General features: G+C 39.8%; 1 protein-coding gene across 2 annotated transcripts in view; it reads right to left on the bottom strand.

Annotated features, from left to right (window-relative positions):
* LOC134351595 (IQ motif and SEC7 domain-containing protein 3-like) overlaps positions 1–17,385 on the bottom strand; it is a 422,303-nt gene extending 404,918 nt beyond the window's left edge. For both annotated transcript variants that reach the window (XM_063057957.1, XM_063057959.1), the window contains exon 1: positions 17,053–17,385. In XM_063057957.1, the coding sequence (XP_062914027.1) occupies positions 17,053–17,366 (314 nt within the window). In that variant the 5' untranslated portion in view covers positions 17,367–17,385. The remainder of the gene's footprint in view (positions 1–17,052) is intronic.
* Positions 17,386–25,472: the final 8,087 nt, after the last annotated feature.

Raw genomic sequence — 25,472 nt, forward strand, 5'->3', positions numbered from 1 at the left:
TACAGGCCCTTCAGCCCACAATGCTGTGCCCAACATGTACTTTCTTTAGAAATTACCTGGGGTTACCCATAGCCCTCTATTTTTCTAAGCTCTGTGTACCTATCCAGGAGTCTCTTTAAAGACCTTATCATATCCACCTCCACCATCGTTGTCGGCACCCCATTCCACACACCACTCTCTGCATAAAAAACTTACTCCTGACATCTCCTCAGGAGGCATGAGATCCAAGGGGACCTTGCTTTGTGGATCCAGAATTGGCTTGCTCATAGAAGGCAAAGAGTGGTTGTAGATGGATCATATTCTGCATGGAGGTTGGTGTCTCAGGGATCTGTTCTGGGATCCCTTCTCTTCCTGGTTTTTATAAATGACTTGGATGAGGAAGTGGAGGGATGGGTTAGTAAATCTGCTGATGACATAAAGGGTGGGGGTATTGTGGATAGTGTGGAGGGCTGTCAGAGGTTACAGCGGGACATCGAAAGGATAAAAAACTGGTTTGAGAAGTGGCAGATGGAGTTCAACCCAGATTAAGTGTGAGGTGGTTCATTTTGGTAGGTCAAATATGACAGAATATTGTATTAATGGTAAGAGTCTTGGCAGTGTGGAGGATCAGAGGGATCTTGAGGTCTGCGTCCATAGGACACTCAAAGCTGCTGTGTAGGTTGACTCCGTAGTTAAGAAGGCATACGGTGCATTGGCCTTCATCAACTGTGGGATTGAGTTTAAGAACCCTTTTGTTAAGGTCAGTCTGGAAGGTTAGAATGGGAACCTGGAAGAGATAGTGGATTAGATTCAAAATTGACTCAATGATGGGAAGCAGAGGGTGATGATCGAGGGTTGCTTCTCAGACTGGAGGACTGCACCTAAGTGGTGTGCCACAGAGACCATTGTTGTTTGTGATTTACATAAATGACTTGGGTGTGAATGTATAAGGCTTGATTAGTAAGTTTGCAGATGATACTAAAATAGGTAATACTATATTTAGGGTAGGTTATAAAAAATTGCAGGAGCATCTTAATCAGCTGGATATGTGGGCTGGGGATTGGCAAATGACCTTCAATCCAGATAGCTGTCAGGTATTGAATTTTGTAATTTCAAATAGGGGTAGGACTTGTACAGTGAATGGTAAGGCCTTTGGACGTCTTATAGAACAGAGAGCCCCAGGAGTACAAATGTAACATACACTAAAAGAACCATGACAGATACAGTAGAAAGGGTGGTAATGGTGATCAGCATGCTGACCTTCATCACCCGGGGCAATGAGTAGAGAAATTGGGATTTTATGTTGCAGTTAGGTAAGATGTTGGTAAAGCCACACTTGGAGAATTGTGTACAGGTTGGGTCATTTTGTTACAAGGAAGATGTTATTAAACTAGAAAGAGTGCAGAAGAGATTTACCAGGACATTGCCTGAACTTGGGGACCCAAATTACAGGGAACGGTCATGTAGAATGGGAATTTTTACCCTGGGATGTAGGAGATTGAGGAGCGACCTGATAGAGGTCTATAATATCATCAGAAGTATTGACATGAGAGGCATGAGGGATGAAAGCACATGGTCTTTTTTTTCTCCCCAGGCGGGTGCAAAATACACGAGAGCATATATTTAAGATTAGAGGGGAGATAACTGAAAAGGGCTTCGGGGCAACTTCTTCTTGCAAAGGATGTATTTGGAATGATTTGCCAGAAATAGTGACAGAGGCAGGCATGCTAGTAACATTTAAAAGCCATCTAGATAAGCGTATGGAAATGAGAGGTTTAGAGGACTGTGGGCAAAGCAAGGGCAGATAGGTCAATTCACTGGGCAACACATTTAGCATGGATGAGTTGGGCCAAAGGGTCTTTTTCAATGCTGTAAGATTCTATGCTCCTATAAGCCCTGATTATGTGCTTGGGTATTGGAGTGAGTATTCACCTAAGATTTTACATCGAAACACTGCTACTAATTAAACCGAGCCCTCATCGGAAGGAACATTCGGAATCCTATTTCATTTTGAATATTGTGGAAATTGACAAGCAAGTGAGTTAGCATATTTTCCATTCCAGAAAAATAAAATAAATAGGCATGTCTGATTTTCATCCTCCCAGCCTAAGGATATTTTGGCTAATTAAAAAAAGTCCCCATAGAGTTCATCTACCTTAATGCACTTGGAATCTTCTTCATCAGTATGACTCAGTTACTCACAGGATGAATATACCACAGCACTGGGAGAGTATGATTTTTATTCAATTTCAGCTTCTGTATACTAATGCAAGGTATAATTTTATTGAAAGCTCTGGTCCTACACTGCCAAGAGGGTTAAGTTGGTATATGTCAACTCTGACAAATTAACCAATTGGACTATGTCAGTTTTGGCTTGCTTGATTGTTATTTGCTCTGAATCAAAAGGTTATCAGTTCAAATTCCACTGCAAAAACTTGAGCGTATAAGTGTGATTTGGTGCTCTGATGTAGGACTGAACACATTCTGCACTGTCAAAAATGCTAAGACTTGAACGGAATATTAAATCAATGCCTGCCCTCCCACTCGGACAGAATCAAAGATTCTATGGACCATACTGAAGGATACTTATCTCCAATGTCCTAGACCATATTTATTCCCCCAATCAAGAACACAAAATTAAAGTTTCCAGTTATTAGAACACTGGTATATGCAAATTATCGCACTTTCTATATCATAACCGTGACCACACTTAGACTCAATCAATCATAGACACAGGAAGCCGTACAACTCATTGACTCTGTTCCAGCTCTCCAGTCATTCCTATTCTCTGTTCTTTGCCCATGCCTGGGAAAATATTTTCTCTGAAGCGCATATCCAATTCCCATTTAAAAGCTTAATTGACTCCACCACCCTTATAGTAAATACCACAAATGATTTTCCCCACAAATGCTTGTACCTTTCTTTCTCATAATTTTAAATATGCATAATCTTTTCTTTGAGCCATCTGCTAACAGCAACAACTCCTTTGTATTTATTCTGTCTAACTTAATTGTGATCTTGTACTTCTCTATCAAATGTCTTCTCAGACATAGCCTGTATCCCCAGTGTATCCAGGTCAGTGAAATTCCTCATTCCTGGACCTTTCTAACAAAGATGTTCAGCACCCTCACCACAATCTATACATTCAACCGGAAGTGTGGGAGCTAGTACTGGATACAAAATTCTAGTACCCAAAAATTAGACCATGGGTATTTTTGGCGGATTAAATACATGCCATAAATAGAGCTAATGCCAAATTACAAAAAAATCTTTTAAACAGGATATCCTTGCTTTAAGAAATCGTTGTCACGGTTTGCTTCCCTTTAAGTGTGTTAAATCCCAACCTGTGCATTTCACAGACAGGCAGCTGCACGTCATTGTCATGCTGACCCACAGGAAGTGGGTCAGTGCTTTCAGAAAGTGATCACCATGGCTTGTGGCTACTGTGGATAAAAGAGAGAACTGTGAGTGGTGTAGGGGCATGAGGGAGGCAGAGGCATGAAAAGCAAGGGTGGGAGAGAACTAATGGTACATGGTTCCTTAGGGAGAAATCCCTTCATTTATGGAGCAAACTGATAAAGCCCCTTGATTACATTTGGCCCTAGGACTCCATGATTGGCACCAGCCATCAGGTTCACAGACTCAATCTTATTAAAGGGCTCTTAGATTTTATCTTGTATTTAAACAAAAATATCAGGGAATACTGACTTATATATAAAAACCATATTTGTGGGATCATTTAAATTCACATATAGTCTACTGCTTTCACCATTATATGCTCCTTATTTTATTGTTTATTATAATAATCATAAGTCATGATCATTTGATTTGTTTTCTGCCATTAAGTAATTGAAATGAGCAACCAGCATTAATTACATAATCACATGCACAAAATATGACAGGCTAGTGGATTATCTCCAGAAGCCCAATTTTCCAATCACCAACAGAAACTCTACAAGTGTTTCAAAACAGGTGAAAAATATTTTTATTCACATCATTTACAAATTAAACCAGGCTAAAATGAGTTTAATTTCTAGGCACAAATTGTGGCCTAAATTATCAGTTTTATAAAGATTCAACATCATCTCCTTGTTTTTTTTTGCATTTAATACCCATGAAATATCAGGGAAAGCTTTCAGAACATTCCCAGCTTCTAAATAACACCACACTGAAAAAAAATTCTTATATTAGCTGGTGAAATTGTGTTTATTGAATTATATCCCACACAGGTGTAATAGTTATAGGAGTTTTATATAGGAGTCTGCAACATAATTGGAACTATTCTATATTCCTTCTTGGTGTAGGTACTGGAAAAGAAGTTCAGTCATTAACTTATTTGAGGATCTCATACAGAAGGATACAATTCAACTTTAGAAGTTTGTTTTAATTGTCTTAGAAATACCTGATATGAAAATCCTCAGTTTGTTTTCATTATCAATAACTTCATCTTTTGGTGTACTTCCTTTCTATTCAACTACCTTACAGTAGTTTTATATAGCTCAAGCCTGCATTGTTTGAATTACAAAGTGCAATATGACATAATTAATAACATTCTCTTTTATCACCAAGCAGATTTGCATCACATGTCTCTAAGCAATCCACCCACTGCATCTGTCAAAACAAAAATCAAATGATTGCAAGTACGCAGTAAGTTGCCAAAAAATTCAGTAAACAAGCAGAAAATAGCAAGTGGTGATAGCAAGTAAACAATCTGTATCATTCTTTAAAGATGTCATGAAAGGTGTAAGCAAGGTTTGGAAGTCCAAGTTTAGGGTACGTAATCCATCTTTGTTCATCTGTCCAAGGCCGCGGATGGGAATTTAAATTTGACAACTTTTAGGAGGAGCACTTTAAACAGATCAATATTTTATACATGCATGCTTCATGATTACTGGGACAACCCTTTCCCTACTCCACTTTTGCTCCACTTTCTCTGCACTTCCCAACATTTGCCCGTGATTTATACCAAAGCGTCTGTCTTTAAAAATCTGAAGGTGTTCAGGTTCAATCTCTGGACTCCACAGAATTAGTTGACTTGAGGCCAGACAGCTGTAGAAGCAATATAATCAGTTCAAGAGGAAGAGTAAACTGACTGGAATTTCCATTCCTGAATCCTACAATAAATGCATGTTCCTCAATAATGAATGAGAAGAAGCCCAGAGTTAGCTAACATCTATATTTTAATAATACACCAACACTGTCCACATTAACACAAGAGAAATGGCCACCTGAGAAGGAAACATACCTGGTGTTGAATGAACACTTCTCAGGTTTCCAGCTGGGTTCAGGTATTGACCTTAACCGAAGTTTTGATGACAAACTCTGCCATCTTCAATAGGGATGATGCCTAGGTATTTCGAATCTGGTGGTAATTACTCCCCCTTCGTCCGTCCCTCCTGATTGGCTAGTTCTCAACCAATCAGGTTTCTGCTGCCCTATCTTGTTTGCAATCAAATTTGAGACCCTCATCTTTTTTAAAATTCTTTTCTTCTAGTTTTACTTCAGTGGCTTCCTTCACCAGACCAGACATGCCTGGGCATCATCCTTGATGGAGATGGAGTAATTTGTCATCAAAACTTCAGTTAAAATCCATACCTGTGCCCAGCTGGAAGCCTGATAAGAGATTATTCTTCATATATGCTGGGAAAGCACTAGATCCTTTTCATACCTGGTATATTACTCTTTTATGAGGAGATAATGGGTGGAAAATGAAGAGAGAGTGACAGTGAGAGACAGAGTGTGAGAGAGAGAGTGGGAGAGAGAGAGTGAGAGAGAGAGAGTGAGAGAGAGAGTGTGAGAGAGAGTGTGTGAGAGAGAGAGAGAAAACACTAATGGTTGAAAGAGGATTATTATTGTTGAAAAGTTAATAAGACAATGTTCTAACTGTACTAATCACAACACGATCATAACAATGTGATTTGTGTTGTGACAAACATCAAACATGTCACAAATTCAGCATATGTTCAAATGAATTTAATTTTCTAGGAGTATTTGGCTCCTTAATTCCAATGGGGAGTTATTCAACAATATCTAAGATTCTTCATGTCTTGCCTCATGTTGCCGAGGATAGTTAACGGAAATTGGAGTCAACCATACATCCAAAATGTCCACAAAGCAATCGAACCACATAATGAATTAAGGGACAACATGTATTTATTTTGTATCTCCCATTATTCATGATTTACCTCTGAATCATTTTCATGCAACTCAGCATTTTAAATCAACTTGTGAAATTTTTTGGGAAGGAAACTTGTATTTAAATTTGAACATACTTTAACACTGAACTAGGAAACATTTCAGTTTGAAAATCTATGTTTATTAAAGTTCAAACAATAAAATTCATAGGCACTCATTTTCCTATATTCATGTAAAGCTTTCTTTAGATTCTAACCTATAATTTATTCCTGAGATCAATTATTCAGTACACAATTTTTAAAAAATTCTTCATTAGTTCCCAGATTGGAGTTCATTCTTGCAAATCCATTTTCTACAATTGATCTACTTGATCCTATAATTGCATTCTAGCAAACAAGGAAATGTTGCCATCAATCTAACCTATGTTTGTTTTGCTTGTGACTCTGCTCCCATCTTTGAGTATTGTTTTAGTTGATTTTAGATGACAATTATTGTCATGGGAATATATGTAATGATGTTCTCTAGTTTCTGTTGAATTGGCACTGATGGATAACAACTGTTGATCTCAATGCCTCTTGGCAAAGAATATGGGAAACGATAAAACAAAAATCTGTTAACGACCACTGGTTTCTCTGCTAGCTATCCAATGCAAACAAAAAGTGATCAGGATGTTCACACATGGGTCTCATGACCAAATAAATCATGGGAATTAATATCAATCTTTTTCCATGAAGAATGAATGCTTGGGCAAAATATCAGAATGCTAAATATCCATGGAGCATTAGATAGTAAGTGCTCTTCCTTTGAAGAAAGGTGGGGAAAGCATTTGTGGAAAAAAGTGCTTCTTTACACACCTGTTTTTATTAACAATTACAGTCAGCCTTCATAATGTGGCACTCTGTGCCTAAGAGTGTTCATGGCTGTTAAAAGAAACAGAAACAAAAATCTGTTAAACCTCATCACGATTACTCGTAACAGTAGTTTTTAGAAAGGATTATCAAAGATGACGTGCACTTCCCACACAGGACTGGAAACTAATTGTCTTACTAATCCTTGCACTAAACGCTTTTAACCTTCAGGTTAACCATGACAACTTGAAACCTATGCAACCTTTGAAAAATAAGTCTGTCAGCTGTTTTGGTTGTGATTGCTTCTAATGGAGGCTTTGCTGAAGGGCATGCAAAAAATACAGAATTTTCTGACAGCTACTTCTGCTACTCTCACACCAAAGTCATAGTAGCTATGGCAAACGATAGGAAGAACGTCCTACTGATGATGTTAGCTGCCTAATGTTCAATCTTAGCACAGGCACTTTGTTCTATGCTTTTTCTTTTTCAGAGCTCAGGAAACTTTATTAATCTGGATTATTTTAAATTCAGAGTACTGCACTTGAAAAGGTAAAGGTTATCATTGGCCGGCCCCCCTGCAAATCTCACACTACAAGATGGTTAAAAATAAAAACAAAAGTAAACCATTCAACTGCCCCATCATTCAACAAAAAGCATTCTGACATTCTGCATTGTTCCATATACCCTCAAGCCATTATATCCAAATATCTGCCAATATGTTTTGAATGTTATAAATGGACATGAACCTACAGTCCGTTTATGGGAATGGATAGGGAATTCTGAACTGGACAGTTTCTACTTCTGACACATTTTCACCTTTCAAGCTAGTAGAAATGTCCTTCCTGTTCTCATGCCACTTACAAATTTTCAATAAAGTCACTTGTTTTCTAAATTCCATAAAACATGGATCTAGTCCACTTAATCTGTTTTTCATGGGACAAACCATCATCCCTAGAATTTTCATTGCTATTCTTCTTAGATAACAATATACATTCAAGCACAGCAAAGTGATGAAAGGAGTCAGCAATTCTGCTATCAAACAGTACTTGGTCCTAACTTCAAGCTGAGGTCTAGGGATTCCCTCAACTCCTGACACCCCAAAGCCAATCTACTACCTACAAGGCACTAAACTGGGGTGTAGTTGAACAATCTCCATTCTCTTGGAGGAGTCCAGCTCCAAAAAGACTTTAGAAGCTCAACACCAGTCAGGACAAAGTAGCTTGCTTGACTGGGGCTCCATCTACCACATAAATATTCATTCCCTCCACCACCAGCTCTAATATATTATTTACAAAAGCACCACATAGTTTTTCACCCAATTCACTCCAACAACAAGCCAGTTTATCAATATATTCTCAAAACCAATTGGTTGAGTGCTAAATACAAACTTGCATGTTTTTAGTAAAAAAAATTTTTAAACTCACTGAAACTATATATAATTACAGTCAGAAATCTTTTATTTTCTGATGTTTCTGTAACATGGCTAAAATCTCAATTGTTCTTCTAATTGTGTGCTGCATCTGCCTATTAACTTATTTGATTTATGTATAAGAACATCCAGGTCTATACATCACACAGAAAAACTGGATATTTCCTCCACTCTTCCTATTATATTCAAGAAATTTGTTAAGTTGACCATGGTGTACTACAAAAGCTGTTCAATTTTCAGATTCAGATTGCAGTCACATCTGAATAACTTAATATTCCTCACCAACTCCAAAACAGGCACATTCTCAATGGCAATTCTTGCTGGATTTTATGCTTGAATTTATTGATAAAGAGACATGAAGGCATTTCATTCCTGAAAATGCGAACTGCCAATGCTACATGTTTGCTGATGGGACTATAGCATAATTAACTATTTTATACACACACACACACACACACACACACACAGCAAGAACAATAATAATAATAATAATAACAAAAAAACATTGTTGTATTTTGACATTCTTTTGGTAGGAAATTGCATACATCAAGACCAGCAGAGTCGATATTAGAAATGGAATAAGTATTTCACTTTGTTCATAGAATCAACACCAGGCATTTCTAGCTGAGACATAAAAGCGATTTAATATATGAGTTTATTAAGAACCATTTTGAATTTGCTGAAGCCTGTTTAAGCAAGCGGAGAAGTCTTTGTAGATTCCAACCCAGATTTCAGAGGTGATCGGTGCTAATCAACCGTGTCACTCACTTATTGTATTCAGTCAATCTTCTACAGTACTGATTCAAAGATTCAACCCTGCATGTTAACAAAGCAATTTTTCTTCAAATGTTATCTTGACAGACACCCATTCAGCTACAAAATGTCATGAACATTGATTTTATGCCACTGTAAGCATATTATATAACTAAATAATCTCTGCTAATTAGGTTGTATAAGATTTTTTATAACAATTCTGTACATTGCCTATAAATTCTACACAAAAATAGTGCAAAAGCACAAATCAACACCTTTATTTTCTGAATAGTGATGGTTTGGGAAAAGGGAAAATGCAGAAAATCTCAGTGTAATTATACTACAGTCACTGAAAGCAAGTGTTTGGGTGCAGCAAGCAGTTAGGAAGGTAAATGGACTGTTGGAATTGACTTCAAACGTATTTGAGTACAGGAGCAAGTATTATTGCTGTAGCTCTACAGTGCTTTAGTGAGACCTCACCTGGAGATTTGGTTTCCTTATTTGAAAAAAGGGATCTATGGAGGGGAATATTATTACCTTATAATTATTATTATCTTTTTCTTTTCTATTTGCACAGCTTGTTGTCTTTTGCATATTGGTGGCATTGACTCTATTATGTTTCTTAGATTTACTGTGTATTTCCGCAAGAAAACGAATCTCAGGGTTGTATATAGTGATATATAAGTCCTTTGATAATAAATTTACTTTGACCTTTGTACTTTGAATAAACAGTCAACATTTCAGGCTGAGAACTTTATCGTAGCTACAATAGGACTCCCCCTTCACATTTTTTTTCCATTCTTCATTCTGGTTCTTCTCTCACCCCATCTTTTCTCACCTGCCCATCACCTCCCTCTGGTTCCCCTCCTCCTTCCCTTTCTTCTGTGTTCCACTATCTTCTCCTCTCCACTACCCTCCCAATCATTGAGCACATCCACACGAAATGTTGCTGTAGAAAAGCAGCATCTATCATCAAAGATCCTCACCAGCCAGGCCATGGTCTTTTCTCACAGCTACCATCAGGTAGAAGGTACAAATGCCTCAGGACTCACACCACCAGGTTCAAGAACAGTTACTACTCCTCAACCATCAGGCTCCTGAACAAAAGGGAATAACTACACTCATTTAAGGACTCTTTTATCTTGCTATTTCATGGTTATTATTTATTGCTACTTATTTATTATCTGCATTTGCACAGTTTGTTTACAGTCTACAGTACTTGATGTTTACAGTTTATAGATCCTGTTTAGAAGTTACTGTTCTGTAGATTTGCTAAGCATGTCCACAAAAAAAGAACCTCAGGATTGCATACGTGTGTACTCTGATAATAATTTTTACTTAGAACCTTAGATTTTTCTTCTTTAATCCCATAGCTCTTCCACCTATGACCTCACAGCTTCTTATTTCATTGCCTTCTCCCCCACCGGCCCACCTCCTCCCTCACCTAGTCTCACTTATCACCTGCCAGCTTGTACTCATTCTCCAACGCCACCCCTCATCTTCTTATTCTGACTTCTTCCCCCTTCCTTTCCAGTTCTGATGAAGGGTCAACAGTCGATAGTTTATTCCCCTTCACAGATGCTGCCTGACTCCAGCATTTTGTGTGAGTTGCTCAAGATTTCCAGCATCTGCAGAATCTCTTGTGTTTTTGAAAGGAAAGTATCTTGCTGCCCTGAAAGGAATTCATCAAAAGTTACGAGCCTGGATTAGCAAGAAGGATGTGCTTATGAGGAGAGATTGGATAGGTTAGCAAGAAGGACATACATATGAGGAGAGATTGGATAGGTTAGCAAGAAGGACGTACGTATGAGGAGAGATTGGATAGGTTAGCAAGAAGGATGTAAATATGAGGAGAGATTGGATTGGTTAGCAAGAAGGACGTACATATGAGGAGAGATTGGATAGGTTAGTAGGGACGTAAATATGAGGAGAGATTGGATTGGTTAGCAAGAAGGACATATATATGAAGAGAGATGGAATAGGTTAAGGCTGATTTATACTTGTGTGTACGGGCTACGCCATAGGTCTGATTTATACTTTTGCGTAGCCCTACGCCATACGGAGCATGCGTAGTTGTGTCTGCATCGCTCTGCAATTCACTGCCAAAACGCTAGTTGGTGGTGGGGTTTCTATGCCACTGTGTTGAGTTTCTTCGTGAGAGACATGAACAAGGAAATGCATTTCAAATATTTTCGGATGTCGGCAGGTAGATTTGACAATTTCGTACATCGTCTCCAACCATTTATTTCGCATCAGTGTACAGACATGGCGGAGAAAAGCAACCAGAAATGCGTATGAGGAAATGCGATGCTACCAAGCGGATCAATCACAGTTGTTGCGGTCTGCGTCACCGTGACGCGCGAGTTACATTTTTAGGGAGGTGCACATCATCCTACAGCATAGGGTACGCAGTACCTATGGCGTACATTTGACGCACAAGTATAAATCAGCCTTTAGGCTATATTCAGTCAAATATGGAAAAAAAAGAGGGGAGATCTCAGAGAAACCTATAAAATTCTACCAGGAATAAATAGACTAGATGCAGGGAGGACATTCTTGAAGGCTGGAGAGCCCAAAACCATGGGTCACAGCTCAGCATAAGGTAATGTAATTTAGAACTATTCTGAAGAAATTTCGTCAACCAGAGAATGCTGAACCTGTGGAATAAGGCACAAGACATAAGACAAAGGAGCAGAATTAGGCCATTTTGCCCATCAAGTCTGCTCTGCCATTCAATCATGGCTGACTTATTATCGCTCCCAACCACACTCTCCAGTCCCATAAGCTTTAACGCCCTCACTAATCAAGAACCTATCTACCTCCACTTTACATATACTCAGTGACATGGCCCCCATAGCCGCCTTTGGCAATGAATTCCACGGATTCAAAGCCAAAGAAATTCCCCCTAGTCTCTGTTCCAAATAGAGTTCACTCTACTCTGAATCTGTGCCCTCTGGTCCTATATTCCACCTCTATAGGAAATATCGTCTCTACCTCCACTCTATCCAGACCTTTCAATGTTCGATAGGTTTCAATGAGATTCCGCCCTCATTCTTCTAAACTCCAGCAAATACAAGCCCAGAGCCATCATACATGAGCTCCTCATACATCAACTCTTTCATTTCCAGAATCATTATCATGAAGCTCCTCTGGACCGTCTCCAATACCAGCACATCTCTTCTTAGATAAGGACCCAAAATTGCTCACAATGCAACAAGTATGGTCTGACCAATGCCTTACAAAGCCTCAGCATTATATCCTTTCTCTTATATTCTAATCATGTCTGCCCTTGTTTGTTCTACCAAAGAGCATGACCATACAGTACACTTCCCAACATTACAATCCTGCTACTTCTTTGCCCATTCTCTCAACCTGTCTAAGTCCATCTGCAGACTGCCTGCTTCATCACCCGCAACCTGGCTGCAAAGCTATCAATTCTGTCCTCCAAATCATTCACGTATAATGTGAAAAGAAGCAGTCCCAACACTGACTCCTGCAAAACACCACTAGTCACTAGCAACCAACCAGAAAAGGCCTCCTTTATTTCTACTCGTTGCCTCATGCTAGTGAGGCAATCTTCTGTGCATGCTAGTATCTTTCTTGGGCTCTTAACTTGTTAAGCATCCTCATGTGTGCCACTTTGTCAAAGGCCTTTTGAAAATCCAAATGAACAGCATCCACAGACTCTCCTTTGTCTATCTTGCCTGTTATTTCCTCTAAGTATTCCAACAAATTTGTCAGGCAAGATTTCCCCTTAACAAAATCATGCCTACTTTATCATGTGCCTCCAAGTACTCTAATAAAGGACTCCAACATCTTCCCAACCACTGAAGTCAGGCTAACTGGCCTATAATTTCCTTTCCTCTATCTCCCTTCCTTCTTAAAGAGCGGGGTGATATTTACAATTTTCCCGTCCTCCAGAACCATTCCTGATTCTAGAGATTCTTGAAAGATCAATACCAATGTCTTCACAGTCTCTTCAGCTACCTCTTTCAGAACCCAGGAGCGTAGTCCATCTGGTCCAGGTGATTTTTCTACCTTCAGACCTTTCATCTTCCTAAGCACCTCCTCCTTAGTAATAACAACAACACTCACTTCTGCCCACTGATGCTCTCAACTTTTTAGCATACTGCTCATGTCTTCCATAGTGAAGACTGACACAAACTGACACATTCCTTTGTCATAAACAGTAGAGGACGTCAATACATATATTTGTGAAAATAAATGTCAAAGGGATATGCACCCATTGTCATGTTGATCGATGGTGCAGACCTGAAGGGTCAAGTGCGTCCTATTTATACAGTTTCTAACTAAACAGCAGAACAAATATAGATATTGTCAAGAGTTATTATTTGTTGTTATGCAAAATATAAAGTGTACACACAAAAATTGAGACTGGGACATTTCAGATTATGCATTATGAAACAGGTTGACCTTATCTCTTTACCACATCAAAACTATTTATGCATAGGAACCAATATTGATGGCAGCAACAGCCATACACTTCCTCCTCATGCTGTATTCATTGTATTTAATGTCAACAAATATCGCTAGGCATACCTTATCTTTCGCAAGATTATACTTGCCAGCAAAGCACTAAAGGATTACTAAACTCCAAAATAAACAGGTTATAAGAGTAAGACTACGTAGTAAGCCTGGAGTTCAGCAAATCTTATTCACTAAAGCACTATTCAATGACAATGATTGAAGTAAAGTGACGCACGTATGAGGAGAAGGTGCCACCCACCCTTTCAGCAAATAGTGTCTCTGCAGAGAATAAATTTAAGAAGTTAAGTGGGAGAGCATTGGAAATTTTTCATTGCCTCAAGGATAAAATATCTAATTGTGGTAATTTTTTTTCAATAATGTCCATGCACTCAAAGCAGTTACCTTTCCTATAGATTGTTGTCAAACATAGTCAGAAACTATATGATTTTTGAAGTCAGCCTTAGCATGTGTGGAATGCAGGGACATCTCTCAGTACTTGACACACTTCCACAACAAATGACCTTGGGCATTGTTTGATATTGTCAAGGGATGAGCGGAATCCAGAATGAATGCCAGGCAGTTCTGTTTAATTGAAAGTGTCTTTTGTAACTAAGCTGGTACTCCTCCAGCTGTGATGTAATAATAAGCAAAATCAAGCCACATGCAGTAGTTTCCATTGTGCAGTTCAGTTATAATGAACTTAAGCAGAAAAATAGTACTATACAAATATACAGTATCACAAATTTAAATGGCATCAGAAATACCTATGTGTATTTCTCTTGCTTTTAGATCACATAAAATTCTTACTGAATTACTTATAAATGGTCAGAAGTTATAAGGAAACACTATCTAATGCATTTGACTTGACCCAAGCAGATTAAATAAAGGTGAATGAAACATTTGAACCTGGATGACTGAAAGGTCTTTGATAAGATGCTGTACAGGAGACTCTTTTTATGAAACTAGATGGTATTTATATATTGTGGAAATATTCAGGCATGGATTACAGTTTGATTAATGGACAGAAAATAAAGAGTAGAAATAAATGTGTAATTTTAGGATAGCGAGTTTGGGATGATGAGCTTGTCATATGATGAGGAACAAAACAGGCCTCTATCTTAGAGAGATGAGAAGAATAAAAGGTAATGTTATTGAAATATAAAACATATTTAGGAGGCTTGTCAGGGTGAATGCAGAGTGGATATTTTTCTCTTGGCTGGCAGGTCCAGAACAAGTCACCATCTCAAAATAGGGGCTTCCATCAGGACAGAATTGAATAGAAGCTTCTTCACCAGGGTGTTGAATCACTAACTAAGAAGATTGTATTGTCACTAAGCATATTCAAGACAGAGAATAATATTTTTGGATAATAAGGAGAAATAAATTTAGTACCCAAATGTGGTGTTGAAGTCAAGATTAACATGATTTTATTCTTTGACAAAAAAGCCACAATTGGTCAAATGGTCTATTGCTGCTTCTATTTCTAATATCTATACAATATTTATTACTTATTTATTGTTATAATTTTGTATTTTCCTTTTTGTATTTGCACAATGTGTTGTATTTTGCACATTGGTTGCTTGTATGCAGTCTTTCATTGATTCTATTGTGTTTCTTTGCATTTACTGTGAATGTCCAGATGAAAACGAATCTCAGGGTGGTATATGGTGACATATATGTACTTTGATAATAGATTTACTTTGAACTTCAAATTTTCTAACTCTATGCTTCAGAAATTACAGGATAAATAAGGCAGTTGCTCACTAAATTAAATTTCTTTGCAATATGCTTCCATTTGCCACATTAATAAACTAATCTGCAGTAAAGATATGTACTTATTGATATCAATTTTTTTCATAGACCAAGAACAAGGTGAAGTGTGGGATACAATTCAGTTTGTGCAAACTATAATGATCTATTTACCGTTTCAGAAAGAATGACAAAGTCATAAGTTGCAAGGTTAGTTGTTATGATGATGTGGAGAGAAAATATGGGAAAAAGAAGGCAAACACTAATAAAGAGAGAGAGAGTCAGATAGAAAGAGCAGAATGGAAAAGGAAGGGATGTGAAGAAAAGAAGCAGAAGTACTAGATCTGATAGAGACAGAGGTCGAGAATAAAAGTACTTTCACTTGTGCAATCACAGACAGAGCAGAAATTCAGTGACAGGAACAACTAAAAGGATGTAGAGAGGTTATTCTTGTCACTAAGCTAGACAAAGAAAAAAAAATTGAGAGAAACAGAAAGTGACAGAAAAAATATGTAAAGATATAAGAAGAGGAAGCAAAAGGAATCCAGGGCCATAGGAATGTATTCAACAAAAGACAGACGGCCATGGGAAAAACATAAATTAGGCTAAATCCATTCAACATTTTTAATAGATACAAAGCAAATACAAAATTAATATCTGCATGCTCACATTTATATCAATATATAATGATTAAGTTGCAGTTTATCAACAAAGGGTCACATTATAGTGTAACCTGTAAGCGCCCCTTCAAATCCCTGTGATATTTTGGAGTATGTATATGCGAACAGGTTGGGGAGAATTGAAGGGGGTTGGCGGTAGGATTGAAGGAAGGCAGTGGCCCTCCTCATTCTGTATTAGTCACATCCATCATGAGTTTCTCAAACAATAGTTTTCATGTCCAACAGGCAGAGCTGTACACATAAAAAGAAAACATTTACTAATGCCCTTAATCTTTGCGTATCTATAGGTGAGTCACTAGCTTTAGCACTTATTTACTATCTGGAGGTCTTGCATTATTTTAAAGTTTCTGAAATTCTCCTTAACTCTCCTTCCTTTGAATACAAGTAGAAGCTACTCTTTGCTGATATACTCCAAAAAGAAGCAATCTACACTTGATTACCCTCAATTACTTCCATATTTTTCTCCTTTAGTCTAAATATCTAATGCATATTTTTGAAGTTAGTTGTAATCATATGCACCTCTTTTCCCCCAACCTTTCTGGTAACTAAGATGGAAATACTGATAAATAGAAAGTCAATGTCTTGCGTTTATTGGACCATTAACCTTTGGACACAGATCTTTATATTGGCATCTTCTTCAGTTCAGCAAGGTAGTTCAGTGTCAGCAAAAGTAATATTCACTTGGGCTTTTCCACCTTAATTCCAAAACTCAGTGATGAAGACTCTAAAATCCACTGTGAAAATCTTCATGTGTTTTGACCGATCAATCCTTTAAAATAAATATTCCTGGCCAATCACGGGGGCAGTTTCAATATAAACTTAGTCGCGCTTCTGGAAAACGTACAATCACTATTAAGATTACTTTACAAACAGAAAATGTTCCGGGTCTTAATGAAGTCGAACAATACATTCTCAACTAGCCAGTGGTGTACTTGTTTATATCGATAGAAACGGATAAAGTTCAGGAGGACCGGGGCTGTGGAGGACTTACTGTGGGTTGCAGGAGATCGGTGCTCTGGTACTGATGGCGGGGTGTTTGTGCTGTGGGTCTTGCTGATGATGCTGGAGATCCCGCGGCTGTTGCTGCTGCTGCTGCTGATGGTGGTGGTGGTGGCGGTGGGGGCCGCCGCTCGCCGGCTGCTCTTTCAGACTCCGGTTCTCCTCCAGGAGCTCCTCCACTTTCAGCTCCAGCTCGCGGATCCTGTGCCGCTGCGTCTGGATGAGGGTCTGCTGATTCTGCACGATGGTGGTCAACTCTTTGAGATACAGCACTGCCCTCATCGGGTTCTCCATCAGGCTTTCCATGGCCGGGGAAAAAGGCAGAGAGATGCAGGAGGCGGGATGCTGCTTCTCCGCACTCCGGCTGCTCCTTTCTCCTGGACCAGCTGGAAACTGACGCACAGCCACGCTACTTAAAGGGACAACCCGCCTGTTAAAGGCGCTGCGACCGAGGGAACATTCAAGCGCGCGCCTCTAGATGAAACTACATGCATGAACCTCTTGTGATCCACAGCTTTTCTCTCTCTCTCTCCGATGAGTTGCCTACTGGAGCACGTCACACTTTGCGTGTCCCTTTTACAAATTTTACGCGAGGAGATTGCAGTTTTATACGGAGCCCCGTGTTTAAATCTCTAACAGAGCGGCCAGAGCATCCCGCTGAGATTTACTCCATTTTACATTATGACCTGTCGAGGTTTGTGGGGAAAGAAGGGAGGTAGAGAAGAAGAGTTTTCTTTTGAGGAGGAAGTTATTTTTATTCAGTTTTTTTCCAGCATGTTGGGGGGGGGGGGGTCTCTGCTGGCATGTCCAGCGTGCCCATTCCGAATTGTCCTTGAGAGGTGTAGTGAACTACTGCAGTCATTTTGGTGAAGATACTCCCACCGTGTTGTTGGGCAGGGTTCCAGAACCTAGACCCAGTGATAATGAAGTGCAAAGCGTTCTCAAGTTAGGATGGCGTTTGACTTAGAGCATAACCTTAAGGCAGTTGTACCAGAATCTGGAGTCCCTGGGTCATCTCCCCTCGTCAGTAAACCACTGTTTTATTGTATGAGGGGAGATTAAGTAGACTGGGATGTGATCTCTGGAATTTAGAACAATGAGAACATTGTTACAGGGCTTGATAGGGTGAATTAGTTTCTGCCCGTTACACCACTGGCATTCAGGGCAACAATGAAGGTCCTTCATCTCTGGTGGTGTTCAGGGCTTCCTTCATCATGTCAGTAGCTTCCTCCTGGGTTACTCTACTGTCAGTCATGCAAGTGCTGGGTCAAGATTGGAATACCATCACTCTTGGAGGTAGAAGGATTCTTCATCGCTGTTTCTGTACCAGTCAGGGTTGTTAGCCCCAAGCTGAGAGCCCAAAACTGGAGGACCAGTGGACCACTCTTGGTCTGGCCTATACTCTTTGTAAGGATGGCCCTACCAAGAGCTAAAGCCTAAAGCCCCGACTCCAGCCAACATCGCTCTCCAGGTCATTGAGGCACGCAGGACTCCAAACCCAATGACAAGGTTGTGGTCCTCTTGGAGGTGACAGGTTGAATGCAAAACTGAACTTTCCCATGGCTGGCAAGTCTGGAACAACAGGATCTTAAATCCTTGCAATTCTCTACACCAGAGATCAATGCAGGTATACTCACCGAGTATAGTCAAGACAGAAAATGATAGACCCTCAGGTAATAAGTGAATTAAAGAATGTGGAATCAGTGCAGAGAAGTGGTACTGAGATGAAACATCAGCCAGAGACTTATTGTGTGGTGCAGCAGCTGCAGAAGGGCTGAATGGCCTTTTTCTTGTTTTTATTGCACTTGTTATAATTATGCCCAATTCTGTGATGCACTTTGCTGCTTCTTTACTTACATTGTGTAATTAACACACTTAGCTTCCTTCTTCATCAATGACTTTCTGTCAAGACTACTTTCAAGCCGCTCAACAAATACTTGTCATTAAAGTGTGAAAATTGGTAAGGTATGTATGTGAATATACGAACTTCAGAAAGAGAACGTTAGAAATAGAAGCAGTACTAGGCTGTTCAGCCCTTCACACCTGTTTTGCCATTGATCACAGCTAACCTTTCACCTCAAGTCACTTTCCTGAATTAACCCCAGGTCAATTGATCCCCACAGTACCTAAAATTCTATCTTTCTTTGTTGTCCATATAATTAGTGACTAAACCCGCTTGGGTACAGAGTTCCAACAACTGAGTCCTCTCTGAATGAAGACATTCCTTTTCATCTCTGTGTTGAATGGCTGTCTCTTTATGTTGAAATAGTAAACCAGCCAGCATAATCAAAGAACACACATCAAAGTTGCTGGTGAACGCAGCAGGCCAGGCAGCATCTCTAGGAAGAGGTACAGTCGACGTTTCAGGCTGAGACCCTTCGTCAAGACTAACTGAAGGAAGAGCTAGTAAGAGATTTGAAAATGGGAGGGGGAGGGGGAGATCCAAAATGATAGGAGAAGACAGGAGGGGGAGGGATAGAGCCAAGAGCTGGACAGGTGATTGGCAAAAGGGGATACGAGAGGATCATGGAACAGGAGGCCCAGGGAGAAGGAAAAGGGGGAGGGGGGAAAAAACCCAGAGGATGGGCAAGGGGTATAATCAGAGGGACAGAGGGAGAAAAAGGAGAGAGAGAGAGAGAGAATGTGGCATAATCAAAGATCCCATGCACCCAGACATTCTCTCCACTTCCCTCCCCACTGGGCAGAAAATACCGCAGCTTGAAAGCATGTGGAAAGAACGTGGGCAGCTTTTATCCCTCTGTTAGATAAGACTACTGAATGTTTCTCTAGTACAATAAGATGGACTCTTGACTTCACAATCAATGTTGTTGGGTCCTTGCACCTTGCTGTCCACCTACACTACACCTTTGTACTATAACACTTCATTTTGCACTCAGTTATTGTTTGACTTTGTACTACTTCCCTCTCTCTCTGGCTATCCATCCCATAGGATGATGATGGTTCCTTTCAGAGAAAGGAACAGTGTGTGCATGAATGGATTTTAGGTGAGTAGGGAGTTGCACAGGTCCAGACCCACCCTCTCAACATCCCCTCCTGGATCCAGCGGCATGATGGGGTCCAAGATGGCTGGGGGAAGTTCTGTTGCAGTGAATGGCCAGACCAAGCTTTGATGCAAGGGATGCCCTTTCCGCACTTCATGGCATGTGTTTGCTAGATGGCCGTTGACCCTACGAGAGTGTTCATCCACCCTTTGACAGGTCTTGTTTTTCATCCTGCAGGGTGTCTAGCCACCCTCCTCACCAGGCGAGCCTGGTCGGGGAGACGGTTTAGTCGCTGACCACCCGACCATGCGACAGGTAGTACTGGGTTACATGGTACCAGTTTCACTCAGACGAGTACTACTTCAAAGCAACACCCACAGCACGCTGGAGGAACTCAGCAGGTTGGGCAGCATCCGTGGAAAAGAACAGACAACGTTTCGGGCCGGAACCTTTCGTCAGGCCTGAAACGTCTGTTCTTTTCCATGGATGCTGCCCGACCTGCTGAGTTCCTCCAGCGTGTTGTGAGTGTTGCTTTGACCCCAGCATCTGCAGAGTATTTTGTGACTGTACTACTTCAATGTACTGTTGTAATGAATCGATCTGTATGGTCACTCCGAGAGGCAAGTTTTTCACTGTACCTCAGTTCATGTGACAATGATAAACCAATTTACCAATAATAATAACCAATTTAACCCTAATTTTAGATACTGTACCCCTTCCAAGGGAAACCAACTCCACTCTGTCATCAGAGACAGAGTTAATCTGCATTAGGTACTTCAAAGCACTGGAAAATTACCATCTGAACAAATATCCACATTCCCTCTCTAGCTACACAGCTCTAATCATGCATAAGCTGCACCAGAGCTTGGCTACATCATCCTGAATCTGAATTCCCATTGCAGGCAAGAGAAAATATTACAAGCATGTACTCATTTTTTAATTCATTTTGACTAAAATGTAACATCCTTGCTGACTCATGGGCAGTTTCAACTTTGACTGTTTAAAATGAAAAGAACATCCAGGAAACAGAACGTCAAGTCTCGACACTTACAGCAAAAGGACCTAATAACCAACCCACCCAACGCCAGCGTTCCTTCACATCAAGCATCAAATGACCACACATGCTGCCATACGCCGATGGATCCTGCAAAGGGCCATTTTATCATCTTCGAATCTTAAGAGTGGAGCAAATCATCCCTGAGAGAAAATGCCAAAGGGTAACAATTAGCTCAGCTGCCTTATCTGCTACCAAAGGCTCCTGCCATGATGTTCAGTGACTGAATGGAAACGCTAAGTAACAAAATATCTGTGTAATTTTAGTCAGCACGCTCAAACTCAGTTATCATTCCTGGTGTGTCTCAGATTCTGCTGTGTTGCTCCAGAAATCTACATATTTATTCCATCCACAAGAACTAAGAACTAAGAACCAGAACTAGATCAGGACACCAGGATACCATGGTGGTTAGCTCAATACCATAACAATTCCAGTGACCCAGATTCAATTCCACTGCTGTCTATGAGGAGTTTGTAAGTTCTCCCTATGACCATATAGTTTTCCTCTGGGTGCTCTGGTTTCCTCCCACATTCCAAAAGACATATGGTTAATCGATCACATTGGTGTAACCGAGCAACGTGGGCTCTTTCGGCTGGATGGGCCTGTCACTGTGCTATTATCTCGAAATAAAATAAGAAAGAGTGAGGTTAACACCTTCAGTCAGAAATGCTCAGGGCTGCCCCAGCCATAAAGATGTCCGTGCTTATTTCTGCGTCACCAATTAATATCCTCAATCCCAAACGGAAGGGAATCTATTTGCTTTGCTGTGGACAGACACCACTGGAACATGAATAGCAGACCGCTTTCACATCAAAGGCTTGGTTGTAGTGGTGGAAGTTTTCAAGCTGATTGAAGCTGGAATGTTTGTATTTCACAGAGAGTACGAGTGAGTGAGGTGAGCATACTGTCGCAAGACGTCAGACTCCCCACTTCCTCTCCCATCAAGTGGACACTTTCTCCATGCTGTGAGAACTGCACTTGCCCCTTCCTTCCTTCCAACAAAAATGAAGATGGAAATAATGGTATATTTTGATAGACTTGTCCTTTTCATAGCTGAAGCTGTAAATGTAGCTTACCAATGTGTCATTGCAAGGCCACCAACTGTATTGAGACCTGACTATTAAAGTCACCTGGTTTCACTCTACACTGTTGTGTTTTCAATCATTACCTCTTCTGCCATGTGCATAACTCAAACCCCTAGAGTACTTCTCCCAACAAACACACACCCACATAAATCTTGTGCACCAATCCCAATCACTCTGGTGTGTTCCTAGGAAAGAGATGAATGGATGCATAATGATAAAGTGGATTAAGTTCATTCTTCATTCCATAAGGGATAGGCTTGTCGGGATTAATTACATTTCTTATAAAATTGCTTAAGGATTAATGATATGGGTGAAGACTCCATGGACCATGCTAAAACTTACCTATCTGAAAATAGTTCACACCAATACTGAAATAGTTTAATTTTCAAATTGCTTTGTTTAAAGTGGATCCAGCAAAGTAATATGCTATTTTTATAGGTGCGATTCCATCTATTCCTCTGGAGTTTCCTTCAACTTCTTGCGATTCATACTTTTCCTCGCTGAACATGACAGCACCTCCAACATTCATTCTTGAACTATGTGTGGGAAAGAAGTGGTTTATGCAGTAAAACCTGTACTTTCTTATAACACCCCTCAACCAGCACATCACTCTGTGGGGCAAGACAGCAGCCTGCTGTATAAAATTTAAACCCACTGATGTACAATTTACAAAACAAGACAGTGGAAGTGAGGAGTGAGCATGTATGCTGTGATATTAGGGCAAGGGGGGAATAGAAGAAAAAGGAAATAGATTGATTTCCAAATCAGATACTCTAGAAAAATAATATATATGCCATACAAACATAGATAGATAGATAGAGAGAGAAGGGAGAGGAAGAGAGAAAAAAAAGCAGTCAAATAAAAACTCTGACAGAGTAATTGTGAGTGGCATTTAAAACATAGATGGTGGTGGACAAGCAGAAATGCAACTGAGTTAGAAAGTAAGAACTATTGTTTCTACATACTAATAAAAGTCTGGCCCAAATGGAAGCACAGAAATAATGAAAGCTTTTAACTGACAGCATTCCTCCATAGCTCATGTACTATGATAAAACTGAGCAATGATCAACAACATGATCCAACAGTGACGAAAAGAATTCCCCTTCCACATTTTCTGACTGCTGTAATTGCGTTATTTAGCTCTGTCTAAGTGTATAGCCCAGGGCTATGCAAAGAGACCTTGATGAAATTATATATTCATTTCACGTAGAAGCCAGAGAAACAGCCTCATGATTGTAATCCAAACTGTCATTGTAGGAGAGTGAGAGACCTAAAAATAAGATATATGCAGATCAGTCAAACAAAAGTAATTTTGTCCTTTAAAAGCTTTGGCAACAAACTGCCAATGTTCAAGCTGTGTATTTCTTCCACCTAAAAAGAACAGGCTTTCTGTTTTTTCTTTCCTTTTATTCTCATTTTTGCCATCTCAACTGAAAATTAAAGCACATTTCTGGAACCAAACATCTAACTGTAACTTTGATCCTCTTAAATGGACTCAGCAGAAGACAAAAGATTAGCTGAAGTATGGTAATAAAAACAACTCAAGCCGGAGTTCGGGTCAGTAAAACAAATTTGAGATAAAGAGCTAGATTGAAACGACAGTGGGGTAAACAATATCACTGCATATTGAAATGATATTTCTGGTTTAGTGGATAATAATGATGCTGATTAATGTTCAAGAAATGGTGAACAGACAATATGGTTAAACTTTTGTTCTAAGGGAACAGCAAAAGGTGGTGATGAGAGTACACTGCTAGCCTAACAAATCACAATGTTTCTCGATAATGTATTTTGTCACTTGTTCTTCTCTTGATTGATGCATTCCCGTAGTTAATTGTGTGCCTCCAGTAAAATCGAGAGCATAAGAAAAAATAGGAAATTTTTACAGTCACCTGACACTCCTATGATCTTTGTTGGAAACTGTAGCATATTTAATATTTGAGTAATATTGTAAATATATTGTTTGATTAAGCATTCTTCATTGTTTATGTAATTTGTTACGGGTTATAATTAGAAGTACGTGAATGGCGTACGTCATTACGCCACCACGTCAGAACTGTGTGCCTTACTAAAAAAACTAAGTAGGCCAGTATTCCAACTCCTGTGCTTTTCTTTCAATTAGTTTCTGGAGTTACAAAACGTACCAGGAACCAATAATGTTTTTAATTGTAAACCCAAGCGACACAGTTCTTTCTTCTAAATGATGGGAGGGCGTACAGGAGTGAGATATGCCAACTAGTGGAGTGGTGCTGCAGCAACAACCTGGCACTCAACGTCAGTAAGACGAAAGAGCTGATTGTGGACTTCGGGAAGGGTAAGATGAAGGAACACATACCAATCCTCATAGAGGGATCAGAAGTGGAGAGAGTGAGCAATTTCAAATTCCTGGGTGTCAAGATCTCTGAGGATCTAACCTGGTCCCAACATATCAGTGTAGTTATAAAGAAAGTAAGACAGCAGCTATATTTCATTAGGAGTTTGAAGAGATTTGGCATGTCAACAAATACACTCAAAAACTTCTATAGATGTAAAGTGGAGAGCGTCTGGCAGGTTGCTATGTGGGGTGGGGGGGGGGGCTACTGCAGGGGGTTGTAAATCTAGTCAGCTTCATCTTGAGTACTAGCCTACAAAGTACCCAGGACATCTTCAGGGAGCAGTGTCTCAGAAAGGCAGTGTCCATTATTAAGGACCTCCAGCATCCAGGGCATGTCCTTTTCTCACCGTTACCATCAGGCAGAAGGTACAGAAGCCTGAAGGCACACACTCAGCGATTCAGGAACAGCTTCTTCCCCTCTGCCGTCTAATTCCTAAATGGACATTGAATCCTTGGACACTACCTCACTTTTTTTTAACATACAGTATTTCTGATTTTTGCATGTTGTTTAATCTATTCAATATATGAATACTGTAATTTATTTATTTATTCTCTCTTCTATATTATGTATTGAATTGAACTGCTGTTGCTAAGTTAACAAATTTCATGTCACATGCCAGTGATAACAAACCTGATTCTGATTCTAATTCTAATATAGACTTGCACACTAGCACAGTATCTGTAAATGGTAAAGTATGGCAAAGAGTTTTTCTGAACAGGACAGGTTCTCCTTCCTACTCCTTGCATATCTGCACATTCAATTCATCTCTAGAAACAAAACTGCTGATATAATCCATGGGCTCCCGTTGCCACAGTATGAGACAACTCCGGGGAATGGTGTTGAACTTTTGACTTCTGCTGCCTGTCCTCATCAAAAGCATGAATGGTGTCAGAAGG

The sequence above is a fragment of the Mobula hypostoma genome, chromosome 9, assembly GCF_963921235.1.
Source record: "Mobula hypostoma chromosome 9, sMobHyp1.1, whole genome shotgun sequence".
NCBI lineage: Eukaryota > Metazoa > Chordata > Chondrichthyes > Myliobatiformes > Myliobatidae > Mobula > Mobula hypostoma.